The sequence below is a fragment of the Onychostoma macrolepis genome, chromosome 13 (assembly GCF_012432095.1).
Source record: "Onychostoma macrolepis isolate SWU-2019 chromosome 13, ASM1243209v1, whole genome shotgun sequence".
Lineage (NCBI taxonomy): Eukaryota > Metazoa > Chordata > Actinopteri > Cypriniformes > Cyprinidae > Onychostoma > Onychostoma macrolepis.
Window position 1 is genome coordinate 32,447,710 of NC_081167.1, and position 20,000 is coordinate 32,467,709.

General features: G+C 42.9%; 3 protein-coding genes across 3 annotated transcripts in view; 1 reads left to right on the top strand and 2 right to left on the bottom strand.

The window, feature by feature from the left end:
- The window catches only part of lclat1 (lysocardiolipin acyltransferase 1), a 25,017-nt gene extending 23,893 nt beyond the window's left edge, over positions 1 to 1,124 (top strand). Inside the window, exon 7 of the transcript XR_009273998.1 lies at positions 636 to 1,124. The gene's annotated coding sequence lies outside the window, so the exon portion shown is untranslated. The remainder of the gene's footprint in view (positions 1 to 635) is intronic.
- slc30a10 (solute carrier family 30 member 10) overlaps positions 1 to 7,157 on the bottom strand; it is a 7,326-nt gene extending 169 nt beyond the window's left edge. Inside the window, exons 1-4 of the mRNA XM_058796374.1 lie at positions 5,746 to 7,157; positions 4,603 to 4,653; positions 3,991 to 4,230; positions 1 to 886 (exon numbers count right to left, since the gene is read on the bottom strand). The exon at positions 1 to 886 is cut by the window's left edge and continues 169 nt beyond it. Of these exons, the coding sequence (XP_058652357.1) occupies positions 579 to 886; positions 3,991 to 4,230; positions 4,603 to 4,653; positions 5,746 to 6,235 (1,089 nt within the window). The 5' untranslated portion in view covers positions 6,236 to 7,157 and the 3' untranslated portion in view covers positions 1 to 578. The remainder of the gene's footprint in view (positions 887 to 3,990; positions 4,231 to 4,602; positions 4,654 to 5,745) is intronic.
- A 1,178-nt stretch (positions 7,158 to 8,335) lies between these two features.
- Positions 8,336 to 14,777, bottom strand: LOC131552541 (protein yippee-like 5). Its single transcript, XM_058796377.1, has 3 exons — positions 14,630 to 14,777; positions 12,022 to 12,179; positions 8,336 to 10,295 (listed from the first exon to the last, which is right to left on the bottom strand). Exons 2-3 carry the CDS (start codon positions 12,160 to 12,162, stop codon positions 10,071 to 10,073), a joined length of 366 nt encoding a protein of 121 aa, XP_058652360.1. The 5' UTR covers positions 12,163 to 12,179; positions 14,630 to 14,777; the 3' UTR covers positions 8,336 to 10,070.
- Between the last annotated feature and the right edge of the window lie 5,223 nt (positions 14,778 to 20,000).

Consider the following 20,000-nt stretch of genomic DNA (forward strand, 5'->3'; position numbering starts at 1 on the left):
TTATAAAGATTATTAAGAGCAAAAGGTCATAAATAACAGTAAGGAATGCAAATATGCTATTGGAAGGAATCTCATGAAACCGTGTCCAGGTCGAATTACACCCCAAAATTAAAAGAAACTCATTTAAAAAATATTTGTAAACAATAATTGCATATTACTGTAATACAGATTGTTATTTATTACATACATCAGCATAAGCATTAGAGGCACTACGGCAAATACTATCATGTTTACATTCTTTACACACTTGTGAGACTTTGGCTTGATTATGTGTTTTTATCCGGTGGTTTTGGGCTGAAACATGAGCTGGACATGTCTCTCATTCAGAGCAATAAATAATTAGACTGATGATCCGGGTTCTGTCAGGCACCGTGTTGATCAGACTCATACTCGTGTCTCAAACTAACGAAGAACAATTACAAGGAATCATTAGCTGGAGTCTTAAAGGGCAGCGAGGCACAGTCGTGAGGAGTAATGAAACACGAGGTCTGTTTGTTCTGCGCATTAATCATGGGACTTTCTCAGAACCGGCCGGCATTCGAAACCCGTGGGCTTCCGGTCCGGGTCGAGAAACAGCTTCAGAACTTGGTGCTCTGGCTGTGTTTGGCTGATTTCTGCTTCTCTTTCTCGGGCAGCATGTCGACGGTCACGTCTCTGGAGGCAGGAGGACAGCAGGGCAGCTCTGCGTCGGCGCGCTCCAGCTGAACCGTGACGCTGTGGACGCCGGCGCGCTGGAACAGCTTCTGGATCTGCGTCTGAAGAGCCGGATCCTGCAGGTCAGCGCACACTTTGACGTGCAGCGAAGCCACGTTCCGTCCTTTAGCTAACTCCCAGACGTGAGCCTCGTGAACGCTCGCCACGCCGGGGAGTTTGCACACGCTCTCCACTGAGACAGAGACACACAGCATCAGCACCGCGACACGCCAACAACAGAAACCTTACAGAGATTCCCTTCAGCCCTCGGTGGAAAAAATGAACTTCCGATGTTGAAAATTACAAGTTAAACTACAAGAAAATATAGTTTAAATTCACATTTAATTCAGTGCGTTACTTGCTGTTTCTTTGTCCTTTAACTTAGTGAAATTTACTAGTAGCTGACTGAAATCTCTAAAAAAGATGTCCTACAGTTAAACTACAAGAAAATACAGTTTTGGTCTTTCTACTTCAAAATTTCACATTTAATTCAATGCGTTACTTGCTGTTTCTTTGTCATGATGTCCTGGCAGAAAGTGCCCAGTATGTTCACAGAGATTTCCTTCAACCCTACGCTGTAAAATACACTGTCATTTTCTGTAGTTGTAAATTATAAATTTTACAGGACAAATAGTTTTACAAAACAATTACTATTTCAATCTAAGTATTTCAGTCATGTTTAATTCAATGTTATCTGTCATTTTTTTGTAATTATTTGTGAAACAAGCAATTTCTGAGTGCAAATTGTTTCTACGCCATTTTTTAAGTTAAAAGGCTCATTCAACACAAAACTATAACAATAAAGTTTTGAAAACTGTTCTAAATTTAAAAGAATAGCAGAGTCCACACCACGACTACAACAATAACATCACAGATGAATGATTTCGCTGGAATCTCTTTCAGAATGATTTTATTCCAGCTGCTGAATCATCATAAAAACATCGACAGCCAATCAGAATCCATCCTGCTTTAAAGAGCATGAGCATTTAAAGGCACAATATGTAAGATTTTCATAATAAAATATCCAAAAACCACTTGCACAGTGTGGTATATTTCATGTAGTTGTGTACTTACGTTTTCCCAAAAGTTCCCAAGGATTCGTAAATCCAGAGAAATTCCAATTTTAAATAATGTCTGGTCCCTGGTCATCGTCGCCTATCAATGACGTAATAACCGCACTATCCTCGGTTTCCGCTTGTAGAAACTAAAAGAAAGTGCTGCTGTATAGTTAAACTAAATTCATTATGGCTGTCGCAAATAAAATGAAAATGAAATGAAAAGTGTTGACTGCAGCATTAAATTGAGATCTGCGCCATGCGTTTTTTCAGTGTTGCGCGTTACAACCAATGACACGCGTCTGTTGTGCCTTTAAAGCAACAGATGACAAAGCTGCTGTGTACTTACAACATTAACAATAAACATCGGCCTGCGTGCTAATAATACGTGATACGTAATAATTGTGAACGGCCTGTGCAAAAACTGGAAAATAAATCCTTCATGTTAACGTAGTGAAGCAGACTGTGTTTATACAGCGTGTGCAAAAGATAATATAAGCTGTGTCCCAAACGACACACTACACTACGCACTATTCTATGTCCTAAAGCAGCAGTACTCGAGTAATTACAGCTGCGACGGTCGAATGCATGAAGTGTCTAATATTCTACGCTTCGTTTTATCAGCTAATGAAGGTCATCATCCGGGCATTAGAAGAGTCCAGTGTGAACATACTGATTACACAATCTATACTAAAAAACCTCACAGAATAGTGCATAAATACGTGAACTGGGATGCGTATACAGGTGCATCTCAATAAATTAGAATGTCGTGGAAAAGTTAATTTATTTCAGTAATTCAACTCAAATTGTGAAACTCGTGCATTAAATAAATTCTATGCACACAGACTGAAGTAGCTTAAGTCTCAACAAATTAGAATATGGTGACATGCCAATCAGCTAATCAACTCAAAACACCTGCAAAGGTTTCCTGAGCCTTCAAAATGGTCTCTCAGTTTGGTTCACTAGCTACACAATCATGGGGAAGACTGCTGATCTGATAGTTGTCCAGAAGACAATCATTGACACCCTTCACAAGGAGGGTAAGCCACAAACATTCATTGCCAAAGAAGCTGGCTGTTCACAGAGTGCTGTATCCAAGCATGTTAACAGAAAGTTGAGTGGAAGGAAAAAGTGTGGAAGAAAAAGAAGCACAACCAACCGAGAGAACCGCAGCCTTATGAGGATTGTCAAGCAAAATCCATTCAAGAATTTGGGTGAACTTCACAAGGAATGGACTGAGGCTGGGGTCAAGGCATCAAGAGCCACCACACACAGACGTGTCGAGGAATTTGGCTACAGTTGTCGTATTCCTCTTGTTAAGCCGCTCCTGAACCACAGACAACGTCAGGCGTCTTACCTGGGCTAAGGAGAAGAAGAACTGGACTGTTGCCCAGTGGTCCAAAGTCCTCTTTTCAGATGAGAGCAAGTTCTGTATTTCATTTGGAAAGCAAGGTCCTAGAGTCTGGAGGAAGGGTGGAGAAGCTCATAGCCCAAGTTGCTTGAAGTCCAGTGTTAAGTTTCCACAGTCTGTGATGATTTGGGGTGCAATGTCATCTGCTGGTGTTGCTCCATTGTGTTTTTTGAAAACCAAAGTCACTGCACCCATTTACCCAGACATTTTGGAGCACTTCATGCTTCCTTCTGCTGACCAGCTTTTTAAAGATGCTGATTTCATTCTCCAGCAGGATTTGGCACCTGCCCACACTGCCAAAAGCACCAAAAGTTGGTTAAATGACCATGGTGTTGGTGTGCTTGACTGGCCAGCAAACTCACCAGACCTGAACCCCATAGAGAATCTATGTACAATACAATCCACTGTCAAAGAAACCTGGGCTTCCAGACCACCTCAGCAGTGCCACAAACTGATCACCTCCATGCCACGCCGAATTGAGGCAGTAATTAAAGCAAAAGGAGCCGCTACCAAGTATTGAGTACATATACAGTAAATGAACATACTTTCCAGAAGGCCAACAATTCACTAAAAACCTTTTTTTATTGGTCTTATGAAGTATTCTAATTTGTTGAGATAGTGAATTGGTGGGTTTTTGTTAAATGTGAGCCAAAATCATCACAATTAAAAGAACCAAAGACTTAAACTACTTCAGTCTGTGTGCATTGAATTTATTTAATACACAAGTTTCACAATTTGAGTTGAATTACTGAAATAAATGAACTTTTCCACAACATTCTGATTGATTGAGATGCACCTGTATATAGTGCACAGAGACTTGAGTGAACTCACAGACGGCGGTGAGCGGCAGGTCAGCGGGACTCATCTGCAGCAGGATCCCGGCCGTTTCTTTGACCAGAGGAGCAGCTGATGACATGATGATGACCACCATGACCAGCGTCAGACTGGGGTCCACGTAACACTGCCAGTTACACGGGCTCTCAGGGGCCAGGGGCCACACATAGAACAGAGCCGAGGCCACCACCACCACCACCGAGCCCAGCGCGTCATTTAGCACATGCAGCAGCACGCCTGTGGAGAGAGAGACATGCCATTCACACACAGAGAGAGAGAGAGAGAGAATGCCATTCACACACAGAGAGAGAGAGAGAGAGAGACATGCCATTCACACACATACAGAGAGAGAGAGAGAGAGACATGCCATTCACACACACAGAGAGAGAGAGAGAGAGAGAGACATGCCATTCACACACACACACAGAGAGAGAGAGACATGCCATTCACACACACACACACAGAGAGAGAGACATGCCATTCACACACACACAGAGAGAGAGAGAGAGAGAGAGAGACATGCCATTCACACACAGAGAGAGAGAGAGGCTCAAAACGCTGCTGAGTCCCTGCTGATGAACAGTAAAGCTCAGCGGCTCGCTCGCTCACCCCGGATGTTCAGAGGAGGCCCGTCGCTCCCAGCCTTCTTCTCCTGCAGGTCTGTGGACGGAGAAAGCACAAGTGTGGAGTGCAGTGCTAAAGATCCACGACAAACACAAAGCTCCAGCTCCGTCTGAGGCTCAAACATCAGTCACGCTGGTCTGCAGCGGCAGATTATTCAGATTATAAGACCAAAGTACAAGCACGCAGTCAGAGGCCACACAATACTGCACTTTAACAACACACGCAGATCTGTCCCAGATACCACACGCACATCGCAGAGACGTCTGTTTAATGTGTGTGTGTGTTCATCTGGATTCTGCAGGTTTGAAGAACAAGTAAAGAAAATCGAATACAGTCTTAAACAACTTCCAACAGATCTCCATTACTTTTAATTCATTTTACAAAAAAATATACTGAAATAACTTTTACTGTAACTTCTGATCACACTGCTCCTCATCAGCGCTTCTGTCGTGTTTTCCAGAGCAAATGTCTCAAGATTCTTGTTTATATAAATCTTGTTTTACGAGAAATTCAGTAAAATGAAGTGAATTTATGATTAAAACAAGAACTATCTGCCAGTGGGTTTAGAAAAAGCATTTTATCAAAGGAAAAACAAGTTTTGATTCCTCATAGATATTTGTTTTACAAATATACTGATATAACTTTTACTGTAACTTCTGATCACACCACTGGTCTGGTTTTCCAGATTCTTACATCAACATACACTTACTTGATATTCACAACGATCTTGTTTTATTAGAAATTCATCAAAATGATTGAGACAAGATCAAATATCTGCCAAAAATCATCTTAATTCAAAGAGCAAACCAGTTTTGATTCCTCACTGGCACTGCTTCAGTCATAAACACTTCACTTTGATCTATTTGTCAGAAAACAAGATTTATATAAACAAGAATCTTTAGACATTTGCTCTGGAAAACACGACAGAAATACCGAGGAAGAGCTTTGTTTCTGGCAGTGCATGATTTCATGATTTCTGCTCTGATTTAATCTGTGAAAGGTCGAGACCCACAGAAAGCTTCTTGCTTAGATTCACAATGAATGTAAAACCAACTTTTTAAAGGCGTTTGCACACAGCAGATGAAGCAGTGACGCTGCAAAACAAACACGAAGCGTTAGGACCAGCACCTGTTTCTTCCGCCGCGTCCTCCTCATCCTCGTTGCGCGGCACCGGGGCGTCGTCCCGCCGCGTCGCGCACCGGCAGCTGCTGCAGTCCTGGAAGATCAGCAGCCCGAGCACGTTCACCGCGAGCCCCAGCGAGCCCACGATCAGCACCAGCGGCGGGTCATCGATGGCCTGCGGCATGGCGAGCCTCTTGAGCGACTCCATGGACACGGAGAAGCAGAGCGCGGCGAGGAACACGGCGTTGGCCAGCGCACCCACCACCTCCGCGCGGCCCATGCCGTACGTGAAGCGCCCAGAGCCGGCGCGCCGCGACACACGCGCCGCCGTCAGCCCGACGCACAGCGACAGAATGTCCGACAGCATGTTGAAGGAGTCCGACACCAGCGCGATGGAGTTGCCCATGTACCCCGCCACGATCTCCGCCACGAAGAAGATGACGGTGATGACAAGCATCAGGATCAGGCGGCACGTCTTGCCGCTGTAGCGCCCCATGATCGCGTGCGTGCGGTGCTGCAGATGCGCGGAGGTCTCACTGATGCTCACCTGTCTGTCTCTGCTCCTCACCTGTCTGTCTCACGTTGGCGATCATGAGTTGGCACTTTTCCACGCGCTGATGATGATGATGACGCGCCGCGTCTCCAGCGATTCTGCGCGCGTCTCCTCAGCGGATTCTTGTCATTGTCACCTTTGAACACTCATCCAGCTGGTTTTTTCTGCTGACTGGGTTAGTTTGAGCCCAGGGTTAGTTAGTTCCATGCAGGTCCGCGGGGTTATTTATCCACTGTCATACATTAAACAGCCTTTGGCACGCACGCGCTGGATAAGATGAGACTTTCATCTCGCATCATAAACATAAGCTAATTCACCTTCTGATTGTCTCCCCGTGTCCTTAAACAACTGAGAAATTCAAACTGTGCAAGCACTTTATTTCTTTATTTGGTTTGGTGCTGCTGGAAAATCAAAACCCAGAGGAGGATCACCACAGGTGAACAAAACAACTAAACATGGATAACTAATATCACTGCAATTCTCCAGTTGGTTAATTACATTAAGAATGGTTAGTAAAATAAAAAAATACAATAAATAAATAAATAAATGGGCCTCATCATTTATGCATCATCTGAATAAATAATCTTTCTATTGATGTATGGTTTGTTATGATAGGACAATATTTGCAACTATTTGAAAATCTGGAATCTGAGGGTGCAAAAAAATCATAATATTGAGAAAATCACCTTTAAAGTTGTCCAAATGAAGTTCTTAGCAATGCATATTACTAAGTGCAATGTAAAAACATGTATGTACACAATAAGTACATTTCAAATGATGAATTTAAATGTAAGTATATTGTTGTTAAGGACACTTAATATAAAGTGAGTGCAATAAACATGTATTACAGGATTTCCGAAAAGTTCTGTTTCAACATGCAAATGAGGCATTTTCTAATTAAACATGCACTAATTTGCATACTTTCCCAGAAAATAAATCTGAACATGAACTAAAGCCAGGTTTAAAACAATGATTTTGTCGACATATGAGAGCTTTTTCAGAAGGGATTTCTCTTTTCAGACAGAAAACAAACACATTTTCACCATGTCTTCAGGAGTCAAATATATCAGTGTGAATGAAATATGAACAAACCTTCAGAGGAATAAAACGGTAAAGTTTTCTGAATGTAAAACACTTTAAAGATATGGATTAAGATAGAAATCTTCAGACGCAAATAGATAAAGTGCAATAAAAGTGCATTTCAGATGTTTTCTTAGAGACATGATGTGGGGTAAAACAGAGCAGTGCAGGCTGCTTTTAAAGCCGTCTGTAGTTCTCTCTCAAGTCCGTGTTGTGCTGCATGTTTGTGTGCTGATCAGCAGAAACCAGCTTTGTTCTGGTGTGTGTGTGTGTGTGAATGCAAGATGAAACCCGTCAGTCACCTGTAGTTAGAGCAAACTCAGAAGATGATCAGTGTGAACGTGATGTTGTCATGACGATGATGACCAATCCACACTGAGCTTTACTCCCATCTGCTGGAGCACAAAACACCAACACTGAGCTCAGTCTTAAGATCCCAACGCATTCACTAACATTAACAATGAGTGATGCATTTGTTACAGTATTTACAAATCTTTATGTTAGTTAATAAAAATACACTTGTTCATCGCTAGCTCAGCTATATTAAATGTGACATTGGAGCACAAAACCAGTCATAAGGGTCAATTTTTTGAAATTGAGATTTATACATCATCTGAAAGCTGAATAAATAATCTTTCCATTGATGTATGGTTTGTTGGACAATATTTGGCTGAGATACAACTATTTGAAAATCTGGAATCTGAGGGAGCAAAAAAATCTAAATACTGAGAAAATCACCTTTAAAGTTTTAATATATTTACTTTAGGAAAATTACAAAATATCTTCATGGAACATAATCTTTACTTAATATCCTAATGATTTTTGGCATAAAAGAAAAATGGATAATTTTGACCCATACAGTGTATTGTTGGCTATTGCTGCAGATATAGCTGTGCTGCTTATGACTGCAGGGTATAATAATAATAATGCACAAATAATATTAATAAATACAGCTTTTGACTTTAATCAGGTATTAGTAAATGCACAGAAATGAACATTAAAATGAATGAATACTTCTGAAGTGTTTTTTAATCTTAGTTCTACTGTTAACAAATGGAACCTTATGGTAAAGTGTTACTGATTTCTTGAAATACTGGGAAGGTAGAAACATTCCACTTTAGGAAATGATTTATTCTTCAAGTCAGACATCAAATATAACACAATGAACCTCATGCTAAATACACAACTGAGCTTTGGAATACAATAATGAACAGAAGCGGCTTTAATCAAAGGACAGATAGAGAAGCGGGTACTTCGACATCAGAAGCAAACAAACACAGTACAATAAAGTTCAACACGCTGAGCTTGAATTCAGCAGAACTGAGGAGATTCAGAGAAAGTCTTAAATCACAAACGATCACGAGAATCTGAATAAAATCACTGCCACGCTCCTCTCCAACAGAACAAAGCAAGGTAGTTTCAAACAGTGTAGAAATACAACGGCACAGTCGTGTGATTGTGTTTGAAGCGGCTGGATGTTTTTACTCATGCCTTTGACTACAGATCGCAGATTGAGTGAATGCAGCTCTTTCTAAACTTCTGCTAAAAGCCTGCTCAACCAGAAAAACCTTCAGATCTCTTCGGTCTGAAATCCTGAACCTGTTTGGTCACATGAGTGTAGAGAAACCACAGATGCAGAAATAGATGAGTTATTAAAGGATGATAACACTTCACAATTGTCCTCAGCTTTTAAGGAAACAAACAGAGAATTTGTGGAGAAATCTACATCATTTCAGTAGTGATCTGCTTTCATTGACCCTGGTTTCCCGGTGAAGGAGGAGATGTTATCCCAACAACACTAATACTAGCACAAGAGATCTTATGCATGTATGTATGGAGTTACATTTGTGCCAAAAGTCTCGTCTGGATCGTACATGACATCTCTCCGTCTGCTGTTAGTGCCGTTGTTTCATGCCATTTCTTCAGTTCAGAGCTATGCTTTACATTCTGTAGTATTTTACAAATATCCAGATAAACAAACAGAATTAGATTTTCCCAATAAGAGTTCTCTCAAACTTCCAGATGCATTCATTATTTTTTTGCATTAATCGATCTATAGTCATATGGAAGCCCGTTTCCGCTATTGAATTAAAAAAATATATATATTTCGCTCACAATTCTGACTTCTTTTCTCATAATTGCGTGATACAAACTGACAATTGCAAGTTAAAGAGTCATAATTGTGAGATAAAAAGTCGCAATAACCTTTTTAAAAAAAATTGTATTCAGTGGCGGTAACAGGCTTCGATAATAGTCATCACCGATATTGTCATAATATTCAGAGATAAAAAAAAAATGGTGAGAAACTTATCATTGAGCAAATTCTGTTTGTTAATATGGATATCCGTACAGAATGAGAGCACAAACGTCTAAATTATGAACAAAAAAGAACAAGCAGACATGGACAAAACAGTCTACACTTTTGGCACAAACAGAACTCCATACTTACAGAGGAAAGATGTGTGAAACACGGGAAAAGAAGCCATGAACACATGCCTTTCTGTCAAATAATCTGAACGGCCATCCCTTCGTGAGCAGATGGTCTGGTCATTACGAGCCGCGTTTGTTTTAGCCAATTACAGAAGAGACTGTGCATCTGAAGCTCTCGAGCTGCTGTGCATGTTTATTGGTGAATCTATAGAGTTGAAATCAGGGTTTGGCCTAACAAACATCTGAGAGTCACGGAGAGCGCTGGTCCTCAGGACGCGTCTGAAGGGACGTGCTCCTCGAAGCCCTCGCTCTCGCGCACTAGCGCTCGCTCCAGGATCACGCGGCCCTCTTTATAGCGCTGGCTGTCCTCGGTGGCGAACTCGTAGATCCAGCCCAGCTTGCTGTTGCAGTTCTTGCAGCTGACGTCTCGCACCATGTGTCTGCCGGTCAGCATCACGCGGTCCTGCACCTCGCTGTACTGCAGGTTCACCACCTGGAACACATCACGCCACGCTAGCGTTAGCATCAGCGCTAGCCACGGCCAGTCGCTCATAGGGGTGTGCGATATTGACAAAAAAAATCTAATAAAAAATTATATCTTGATATTTTCTGGGATTTTTTCTGATATCTTAAGAACTGTGGACAGCCGATTCCTACATTTTTTGATATTCTTCATATTCTGTGGTCAGTTCACAGCAGTGATAGAAATTAATCTTTTTCAATAAGTTCCAATTTATTTTTACTAGTGCTGTCAAATGATTAATTGCAGCCAAAATAAAAGTTTGTGTTTACATAATATATGCGTGCACTGTGTAAATGTATTATGTATATATAAATACACACACATGCATGTATATATTTAAGAAAAATATGTTATATGTTAAAATATTTATATATAATATCAATTATATGAATATAAATATATACAAGGAATTATTTTCAAAATATATACTGTTCGTGTGTGTATTTATATACATATAATAAATATACACATTATGTAAACAAAAACTTTTATTTTGGATGCAATTAATCGTTTGACAGCACTAATCTTTACCTTTAGTGGCCATTTTTACCTTCGTAAAGCCATTTTTTCTAAAAGTGTGCATCATCTTTGGAGTCAAATTCCTACATTTAATCAGTGAATTAGAATAATAAGACATTTGGGCTGTTATCAAACAAATGAAATAAATAGCAACAAAATTCATCTTTGCAATGCAGAGAAAACACAGAATCTGCGTCTGAAGAGGTGTTTAGATGTGTTTACACACGGTTTAATGCAGAACATGAATGCATTTAACTTGCAATTACAAATACATAAATACTGTTTTGATATTTTAAACATAACACGTGAATACTGATATTTTTAATTATTTAACAAATTAAAAGATGCTTTAAATGTGAAATTAAAACCGCCAGCAGGTGGCAGCAAGTCACTGTTAATAAGTGAGTCATTGTGATTGAACCGAATCATTTAAACGGTTACGAATCACCATCATGTTGCTTTAGAGACACAAAACAGTGCTGTGGCTGTGTTTGATTGGGCTGGGCGATTTTTCTGATTTATCGATTAATTCGAATTGAATGTTTTGCCACGATTTTATTTTTTATAAATCGAGGAATCATGATTTTGAATAGAAATATTACCAAACATTAGAATTAGACACTTTGACAATATGCCATTGATAACAGTACAGAGAAAAGAGCGATCCAACCGCACGTGATTAACCGCTCACACGTGACGCCATTCACACAGAATGCACTTTTGTGTAGATAAAGATGCGTTGCGCAGTGGAACAGGGAAAAATGCAAGAAGAAGGGAGTTACATTTTCAAGTTGACTAGTTAAAAATCATAAAAAATACAGAGAATCAGTCAGATGTTCTGAAAAAAAAAGAGATTTTATTTTTTTGCCATATCGCCCAGCCCTAGTGTTTGGAATTATTTTTATGGTCAAAATAGCGCAAAAACAGGAAATTTGGTGTTTAAAACTTAAGTCTCTTAATATTAATTCTTGTTTATTGAACCGTTGTATATCTTGAATCTTGTGATCATTCTAAGTGTATTTTAATAAGCTGAATCGTGCGGTGAAAGAACACGCTCTCTCGCACTTCACAACTCTGTAGGGGTTCTGAATGGTTTTTGCTATAGCATGTACTGGATCATGCCAAATTGCGCATTGTTAAAACAACAAGAACATCGCAGACGATGCGGCTCGCGTGCCTTGTTGAAGAGGAATGCGCGTCCGGTGGCGCCGGTGAAGCGCGTGGAGATCAGCTCGGAGCGGTTGGTCAGGATGGTGTCGCAGTTGGCGCAGGAGAACAGGCGCGTCCCGCCGATGTGATCCAAGAAGATCCGGCCCATGATCCACACAAACACACCTGTGACAGCGAGACACGCAGCGTTACCAGCGGTGCTTCCAGCCACCCATTTTTATACGCATTTTGGGATATCGCATAAAAAAACAAATAAAAAACGCTGGATGGAAACGCCAAGATGCGCATAAATTCTAAAAATGCGCATTTAAAAAGTAGGATAAATTTATTATCCGTTAAGAAAACATGCACATGCGATGGAAACACTTTAACCGAATAAATTTCTTTATGCGCATTAAAAAAGACGTGACTTTGCGATGGGACAGCATACAACTGGACCGATCGAGGGACCGATCTCGCTGCACAGCATCGGAAATGCTACTTTTGTTATTCTAAAATGCCGCAACTTAACCCCGTAACTGTCACTCACAGTTTTGAACGGAGACATTATAGTGTACTATCCAAACTTACATTTTTATGATTCATGAATGAAAACATTTTGTAACATGATTTTAATGTACCATTTTCATGGTAATGCAATGTCTGATTTTAAAATGGGTTTCAAAGGATGAATTTGGAGATTTCTTCTGATTTCTAAAGAAAAAGGCAACTAAGAAGACTTTCTGTGACAGGTCAGAACTCCTGTTATGTAGATTTTTCAGGTGCACTTTTAACACAAAATGTGGTAAAATACCTATTTAGGAGTCTTAGACCTTTCCAACGATATACAGTAGTCATGATTAGATTAGGATTTAATTGTAAAATAGTGAAGCAAACGCAGGCGTCCCACAGAGACAGTTAAGAGGTTAACTCCCAGAACGGCTCCTAAACCAAGATAACATGACCGTGTTTCATCTGAGCTCGGAAGCTCGTCATTTATTGTATTCAAACATTATTACACACCGTGCCTTCTCCTGCTGCAGCAAATTAACTCTTTCTTCCTGATATTTAGCGCAAGTTGATCAGGAAGAGACGATTCTGTTCTCTTCAGCTCACTGGATGGAGACGGTGCTTTATTCACAAATGTGTTATGCGATATTCCAATTTTGCGCATAATTTTAATTCGTAACTTTGGATGGAAACACAGCTAATGACAGCATGAGAGCAGCGCTTCAGGACAATCTAAAACTCTTTAAGAGCAAGTAAAGAAGGGAATGAATTAAATCCAATGTGTCAATACAGTCTCTACATGTAAATGTCTTCTATTAGAAACACATTGAAATTTAAAAATACAACATCCAACAGATCTTTATTATTTACTTTGTAAATACATGGAAATAACTATTACTTTTCCTTCGGATCACAGAACACCGTTCTTCCTCAGTATTTATGTCCTTCCAGTTTTAAATGTCTGAAGAGTCTTAAATCAAGATACATTTACTGGAGATGATGTTCAGTGACGTTAAATAAATCTTGTTTTATGAGAAACTGATCAAAATGAAGCAAGTTTATAATTAAAACAAGAACAAATATCTGTCATTGGCCTCGGAAAAATCAATTTAATCCAAAGGGAAACTAGTTTTCATTCACCATTGACAGATATTTGTTCTTGTTTTTGTCTGAGGAACAACATCATTTTGGCAGTATATGTGACATTTAATGCCACGACTTTATGACTTTCTGCCTCGATTTAAGGCCTTAATTTGTGAAAAGGCGAATGGAGACTCTCAGAAACCCTGGAGGAGGAACATAGATCTCATTCAGGACAGAAGCTAAGCTTCACCATAGAAAAGAAGGAAAACAACAAATAATGTGAAATGTGATCATAAATGAAGCGCGTCGAGCTGAAGGCCGTTTCTTGTGTCTGTTTATCTGTCGAAGCATCACAGTGACAACACGCACACACACACACACACACACACACACACACACACACAGAGAGACACGCGCACACACACACACACAGACAGACAGACAGACAGAGACACGCGCGCGCACACACACACACACACACACACACACACACAGAGACGCGCGCACACACACACACACACACACACACAGACAGACAGACAGAGAGACACGCGCGCGCACACACACACACACAGACAGAGAGACACGCGCGCACACACACACACACACACACACACACACAGACAGACAGACAGAGACACGCGCGCACACACAGACGCGCGCGCGCACACACACAGACAGACACACACACACACACACACACACAGAGAGACACGCGCGCACACACAGACAGACACATACGCGCGCGCACACACAGACAGACACATACGCGCGCACACACACAGACACATACGCGCGCACACACACAGACACATACGCGCGCGCACACACACACACACACACACACACACAGAGACAGACACACACACACACACACACACACACACACACACACACAGACAGAGACACACAGACAGATACACACACACACACACACACACACACAGACACACACACACACACATCTTCTGAAGCGCTCATGAAGAATGAAAGTCGAATCGAAGCAAAGCTCGTTAACCGGTTATTATGAGATCAACTCTTACCAGCCGCTTCGGATCGAGTGTTTGTTTATTTCCGTCCAGCTCGAGCTTGCGCTGCTGTGTTTTCTTCCTGCTCTTCCTCCAGACTTTATATCAACATCCGGCGCGGTGACGTACGCGATGACGCCGTGCGTGCTGGTGCACGTGTCATGACAACAGCTGTCTGGACGTTCATAACAAAACGTGTTGAACATTATTTTAGAAACATTAGAAAATCTTTTTATTTTTGAATAACAACAATTACATACTCAAGGTTTTATTGCTTGTTTTGCTTTTTTGTGTTTTCCTTTGTATTTGTGCATATTGCTGTTATGTCTCTAATAATTTAGTATTTTTGTATGTTTAATATTGCTAACGTTAGCCCTGTACAGCGATCTTGAGCGTGGGACAGTCTTTATAATTATTTATAATTTGAGGAGTTATGTAATTTTTGTCCCTCTTTTTAAAAAAAATTTTTTTGTTCGTTTGTTTGTTTATTTATTTATATATTTAATTTATTTTAAATATAATTTTTTGGCATTTTCGCCTTTATTATGACAGGACAGATCAGAGCTGGGAGAGGGGCGGGATCAGGAAAGTTCCTCCAGTCAGGATTCGAACTCGGGACGTGTGATGTGTCCTAAATATCACAATGTGAGGGAAACATTTCTCCCCAGATTTGAAGCATTGATTCCATCATTTACTGAACTTAGAGATACTGAGAACATGCCCTTCTTACTCGGAGAAGATGATAACAGCTGCACTCGCTGCTAAATATGCATTAACCATTCACAGTGTTAGATGCTAAACACGATTAACTGACTTACTTTATCTTTTCATTTATTAAGATGGATTTTATTTATTATTATTTATGTTGTTGTTATATATAAATGTTAATGCTTTGGCAACATTGTGCTACACAGTCATGCTAATAAAGCTGAAGTGAATTGAGAGAGAGAGCATTACTGTGATGCGCTAAAACAATATAAAGCCAAACTCCGGCGGAAAAAAGCACAGTTTTTGCAAAACCAGTTTGAAGAAATTGAAAAATCTATAAATTCACACAAATTTTGGGATAAATGGAAATTATTATACAAACCAAATCAAGAAATTCTGGCCATCCAAGACGGGGAGACGTTATATAGCCCAACCGACATTCAAAATTCTAACCAAAATGAAATAATTAATAAACTAGACAATTTAGAAAGATAGATTAAAGCAAATCAAAACCCCTTAGATTTCCCCGTAACAATGAAAGAACTGGAAGACAAACTACGGGTCCTCGAGCCCAAGCCTGCGGTGTCGACAGCATCCTGAGACGCTGAAACACTGACCAAAGCTTCAAACTGACCGTCCTGAAACTGTTCAGTGATGCTCTGTGTGTCGGGTTCTTCCCTGAGATCTGGAACCAGCGCCTCATCAGCACCATTCACAAGAACAGAGACAAACTAGACCCCAACAACCAGCGAGGCATCTGTGTGAACAGCAACCTGCGGACGGTTCTCTGCAGCATCTTAAACACCAGACTGTTACACCTCCTCACGAAGCACAGTGCCTTCAGTAAATGCCAAATTGGTTTTCTTCCAAAATGTCGCACATCTGATCACATCTTTACATTACAAACACTAATTGACAAATATGTCCATCAAAACAAAGGAAAACTTTTTGCTTGTTTCGTTGATTTCAAGAAAGCATTCGAGTCAATCTGGCATGAAGGATTATACCTAAAACTGATCGACAGTGGATTAGGAGGAAAATCCTACGATTTGATCAAATCAGTGTACACAGCCAGCCATTGTGCGGTTAAAACTGGAAACCAAAGAACCGAATTCTTCCCCCAGGGGCGCGGAGTGAGACAGGGATGCAGTTTAAGCCCCACCCTCTTCAACATTTACATCAACCGATTGGCCAACATATCAGAACACGCCCCCATTCAAGGTCTCGCTCTACACGACACAGAGATGAAATGTCTTCTCTTTACTTTGGCTGTGAATGAACTCAAAGAGAAAGCTCAAAGCGCTTTCTATGCCATAAAAAGATCCATTAAAATTGACATCCCAATCCAAATCTGGCTCAAACCTTTCAAATCTATAATTGAACCAATTGTTTTATATGGCAGTGAAGTGTGGGGTCCTTCTATAAAATTTGACTTCTTAAATTGGGAAAAACACCCGATCGAAACTCTACATTTAGATTTCTGTAAAAGAACACTCAAAGTCCAAAGAATAACTCTATAACGGATGCAGGGCAGAATTAGGCCAATACCCTCTCCTTCTAAATATCCAAAAAAGAGCCCTGAAACTCTGGAAGCGACCCCAGCACATACCATTACAAAGCCCTGAAACACCAAGAGCTGAGCGTAAGAGTCCCCTGTGCCACACACACACTCACACACACACACACACACACACACACACACACACACACACTCAGTGAACACAGTCTGGCCGTAGAGACGGGCCGGCACACACACACACACACACACACACACACGCACACACACACACACACACAGTGAACACTGGCCGTAGAGACGGGCCGGCACACACACACACACACACACACACACACACACACTCAGTGAACACAGTCTGACCATAGAGACGGGCCGGCACACACACACACACACACACACACACTCACACACACTCAGTGAACACAGTCTGGCCGTGAGAGACGGGCCGGCACACACACACACACACACACACACACACACACACAGTGAACACTGGCCGTGAGACGGGCACACACACACACACACACACACACACACACACACTCAGTGAACACAGTCTGACCATAGAGACGGGCCGGCACACACACACACACACACACACACTCACACACACACACTCAGTGAACACAGTCTGGCCGTGAGACGGGCGGCACACACACACACACACACACACTCAGTGAACACAGTCTGGCCGTGAGACGGGCCGGCATACACACACACACACACACACACACTCAGTGAACACAGTCTGGCCGTAGAGACGGGCTGCACACACACACACACACACACACTCAGTGAACACAGTCTGGCCGTGAGAGACGGGCCGGCATACACACACACACACACACACACACACACACACACACTCAGTGAACACAGTCTGGCCAGAGACGGGCCGCACACACACACACACACACACACACACACACTCAGTGAACACAGTCTGACCAGAGACGGGCCGCACACACACACACACACACACACACTCAGTGAACACAGTCTGGCCGTGAGACGGGCGGCACACACACACACACACACACACACACACACACACACACACACACACACACACACACACACACACACACACACACACACACACACACACACACACACACACACACACACACACACACACACACTCAGTGAACACAGTCTGACCAGAGACGGGCCGCACACACACACACACACACACACTCATTGAACACAGTCTGGCCGTAGAGACGGGCCGCACACACACACACACACACACACACACACTCAGTGAACACAGTCTGGCCGTGAGACGGGCGGCATACACACACACACACACACACACACACACTCAGTGAACACAGTCTGGCCGTGAGAGACGGGCCGCACACACACACACACACACACACACACACACACTCAGTGAACACAGTCTGGCCGTGAGAGACGGGCGGCACACACACACACACACACACACACTCAGTGAACACAGTCTGGCCAGAGACGGGCCGGCACACACACACACACACACACACACTCAGTGAACACAGTCTGGCCGTAGAGACGGGCCGGCATACACACACACACACACACACACACACTCAGTGAACACAGTCTGGCCGTAGAGACGGGCCGGCACACACACACACACACACACACACACACTCAGTGAACACAGTCTGACCGTGAGAGACGGGCCGCACACACACACACACACACACACACACACTCAGTGAACACAGTCTGGCCGTAGAGACGGGCGGCACACACACACACACACACACACACACACACACACACACACACACACACACACACACACACACACACACACACACACACACATACACACACACACACACACACACACACACACACACACACACACACACTCAGTGAACACAGTCTGGCCGTGAGAGACGGGCGGCACACACACACACACACACACACACACACACTCAGTGAACACAGTCTGACCGTAGAGACGGGCCGGCACACACACACACACACACTCAGTGAACACAGTCTGGCCGTGAGAGACGGGCCGGCACACACACACACACACACACACACACACACACACACACACACACACACACACTCAGTGAACACAGTCTGGCCGTGAGACGGGCGGCATACACACACACACACACACACACTCAGTGAACACAGTCTGGCCGTGAGGCGGGCCGGCACACACACACACACACACACACACACACACACACACACACACACACTCAGTGAACACTGTCTGGCCGTGAGAGACGGGCGGCACACACACACACACACACACACTCAGTGAACACAGTCTGGCCGTGAGACGGGCGGCACACACACACACACACACTCAATGAACACAGTCTGGCCGTGAGGCGGGCCGGCACACACACACACACACACACACACACTCAGTGAACACAGTCTGGCCGTGAGAGACGGGCCGGCACACACACACACACACTCAGTGAACACAGTCTGACCGTGAGACGGGCGGCACACACACACACACACACACACACACACACACACACACACACACACACACACACACACACACACACACTCAGTGAACACAGTCTGGCCGTGAGACGGGCCGGCATACACACACACACACACACACTCAGTGAACACAGTCTGACCGTGAGACGGGCGGCACACACACACACACACACACACACAGTGAACACAGTCTGGCCGTGAGACGGGCCGGCATACACACACACACACACACACACACTCAGTGAACACAGTCTGGCCGTAGAGACGGGCTGCACACACACACACACACACACACTCAGTGAACACAGTCTGGCCGTGAGAGACGGGCCGGCATACACACACACACACACACACACACACACACACACACACACTCAGTGAATACAGTCTGGCCAGAGACGGGCCGGCACACACACACACACACACACACACACACACTCAGTGAACACAGTCTGACCGTAGAGACGGGCCGCACACACACACACACACACACACACTCAGTGAACACAGTCTGGCCAGAGACGGGCCGCACACACACACACACACACACACACACACACACACACACACACACACACACACACACACACACACACACATACACACACACACACACACACACACACACACACATACACACACACACACACACACACACACACACACTCAGTGAACACAGTCTGA

Bases quoted from the DNA above. Each gene is read 5' to 3' on its own strand.
- LOC131552541 (XM_058796377.1), bottom strand. From the start codon at position 12,162: ATGGGCCGGATCTTCTTGGATCACATCGGCGGGACGCGCCTGTTCTCC. The intron at 10,296-12,021 runs GCACGCGAGCCG...GATGTGTTCCAG, and splicing joins GCGCATTCCTCTTCAACAAG to GTGGTGAACCTGCAGTACAG.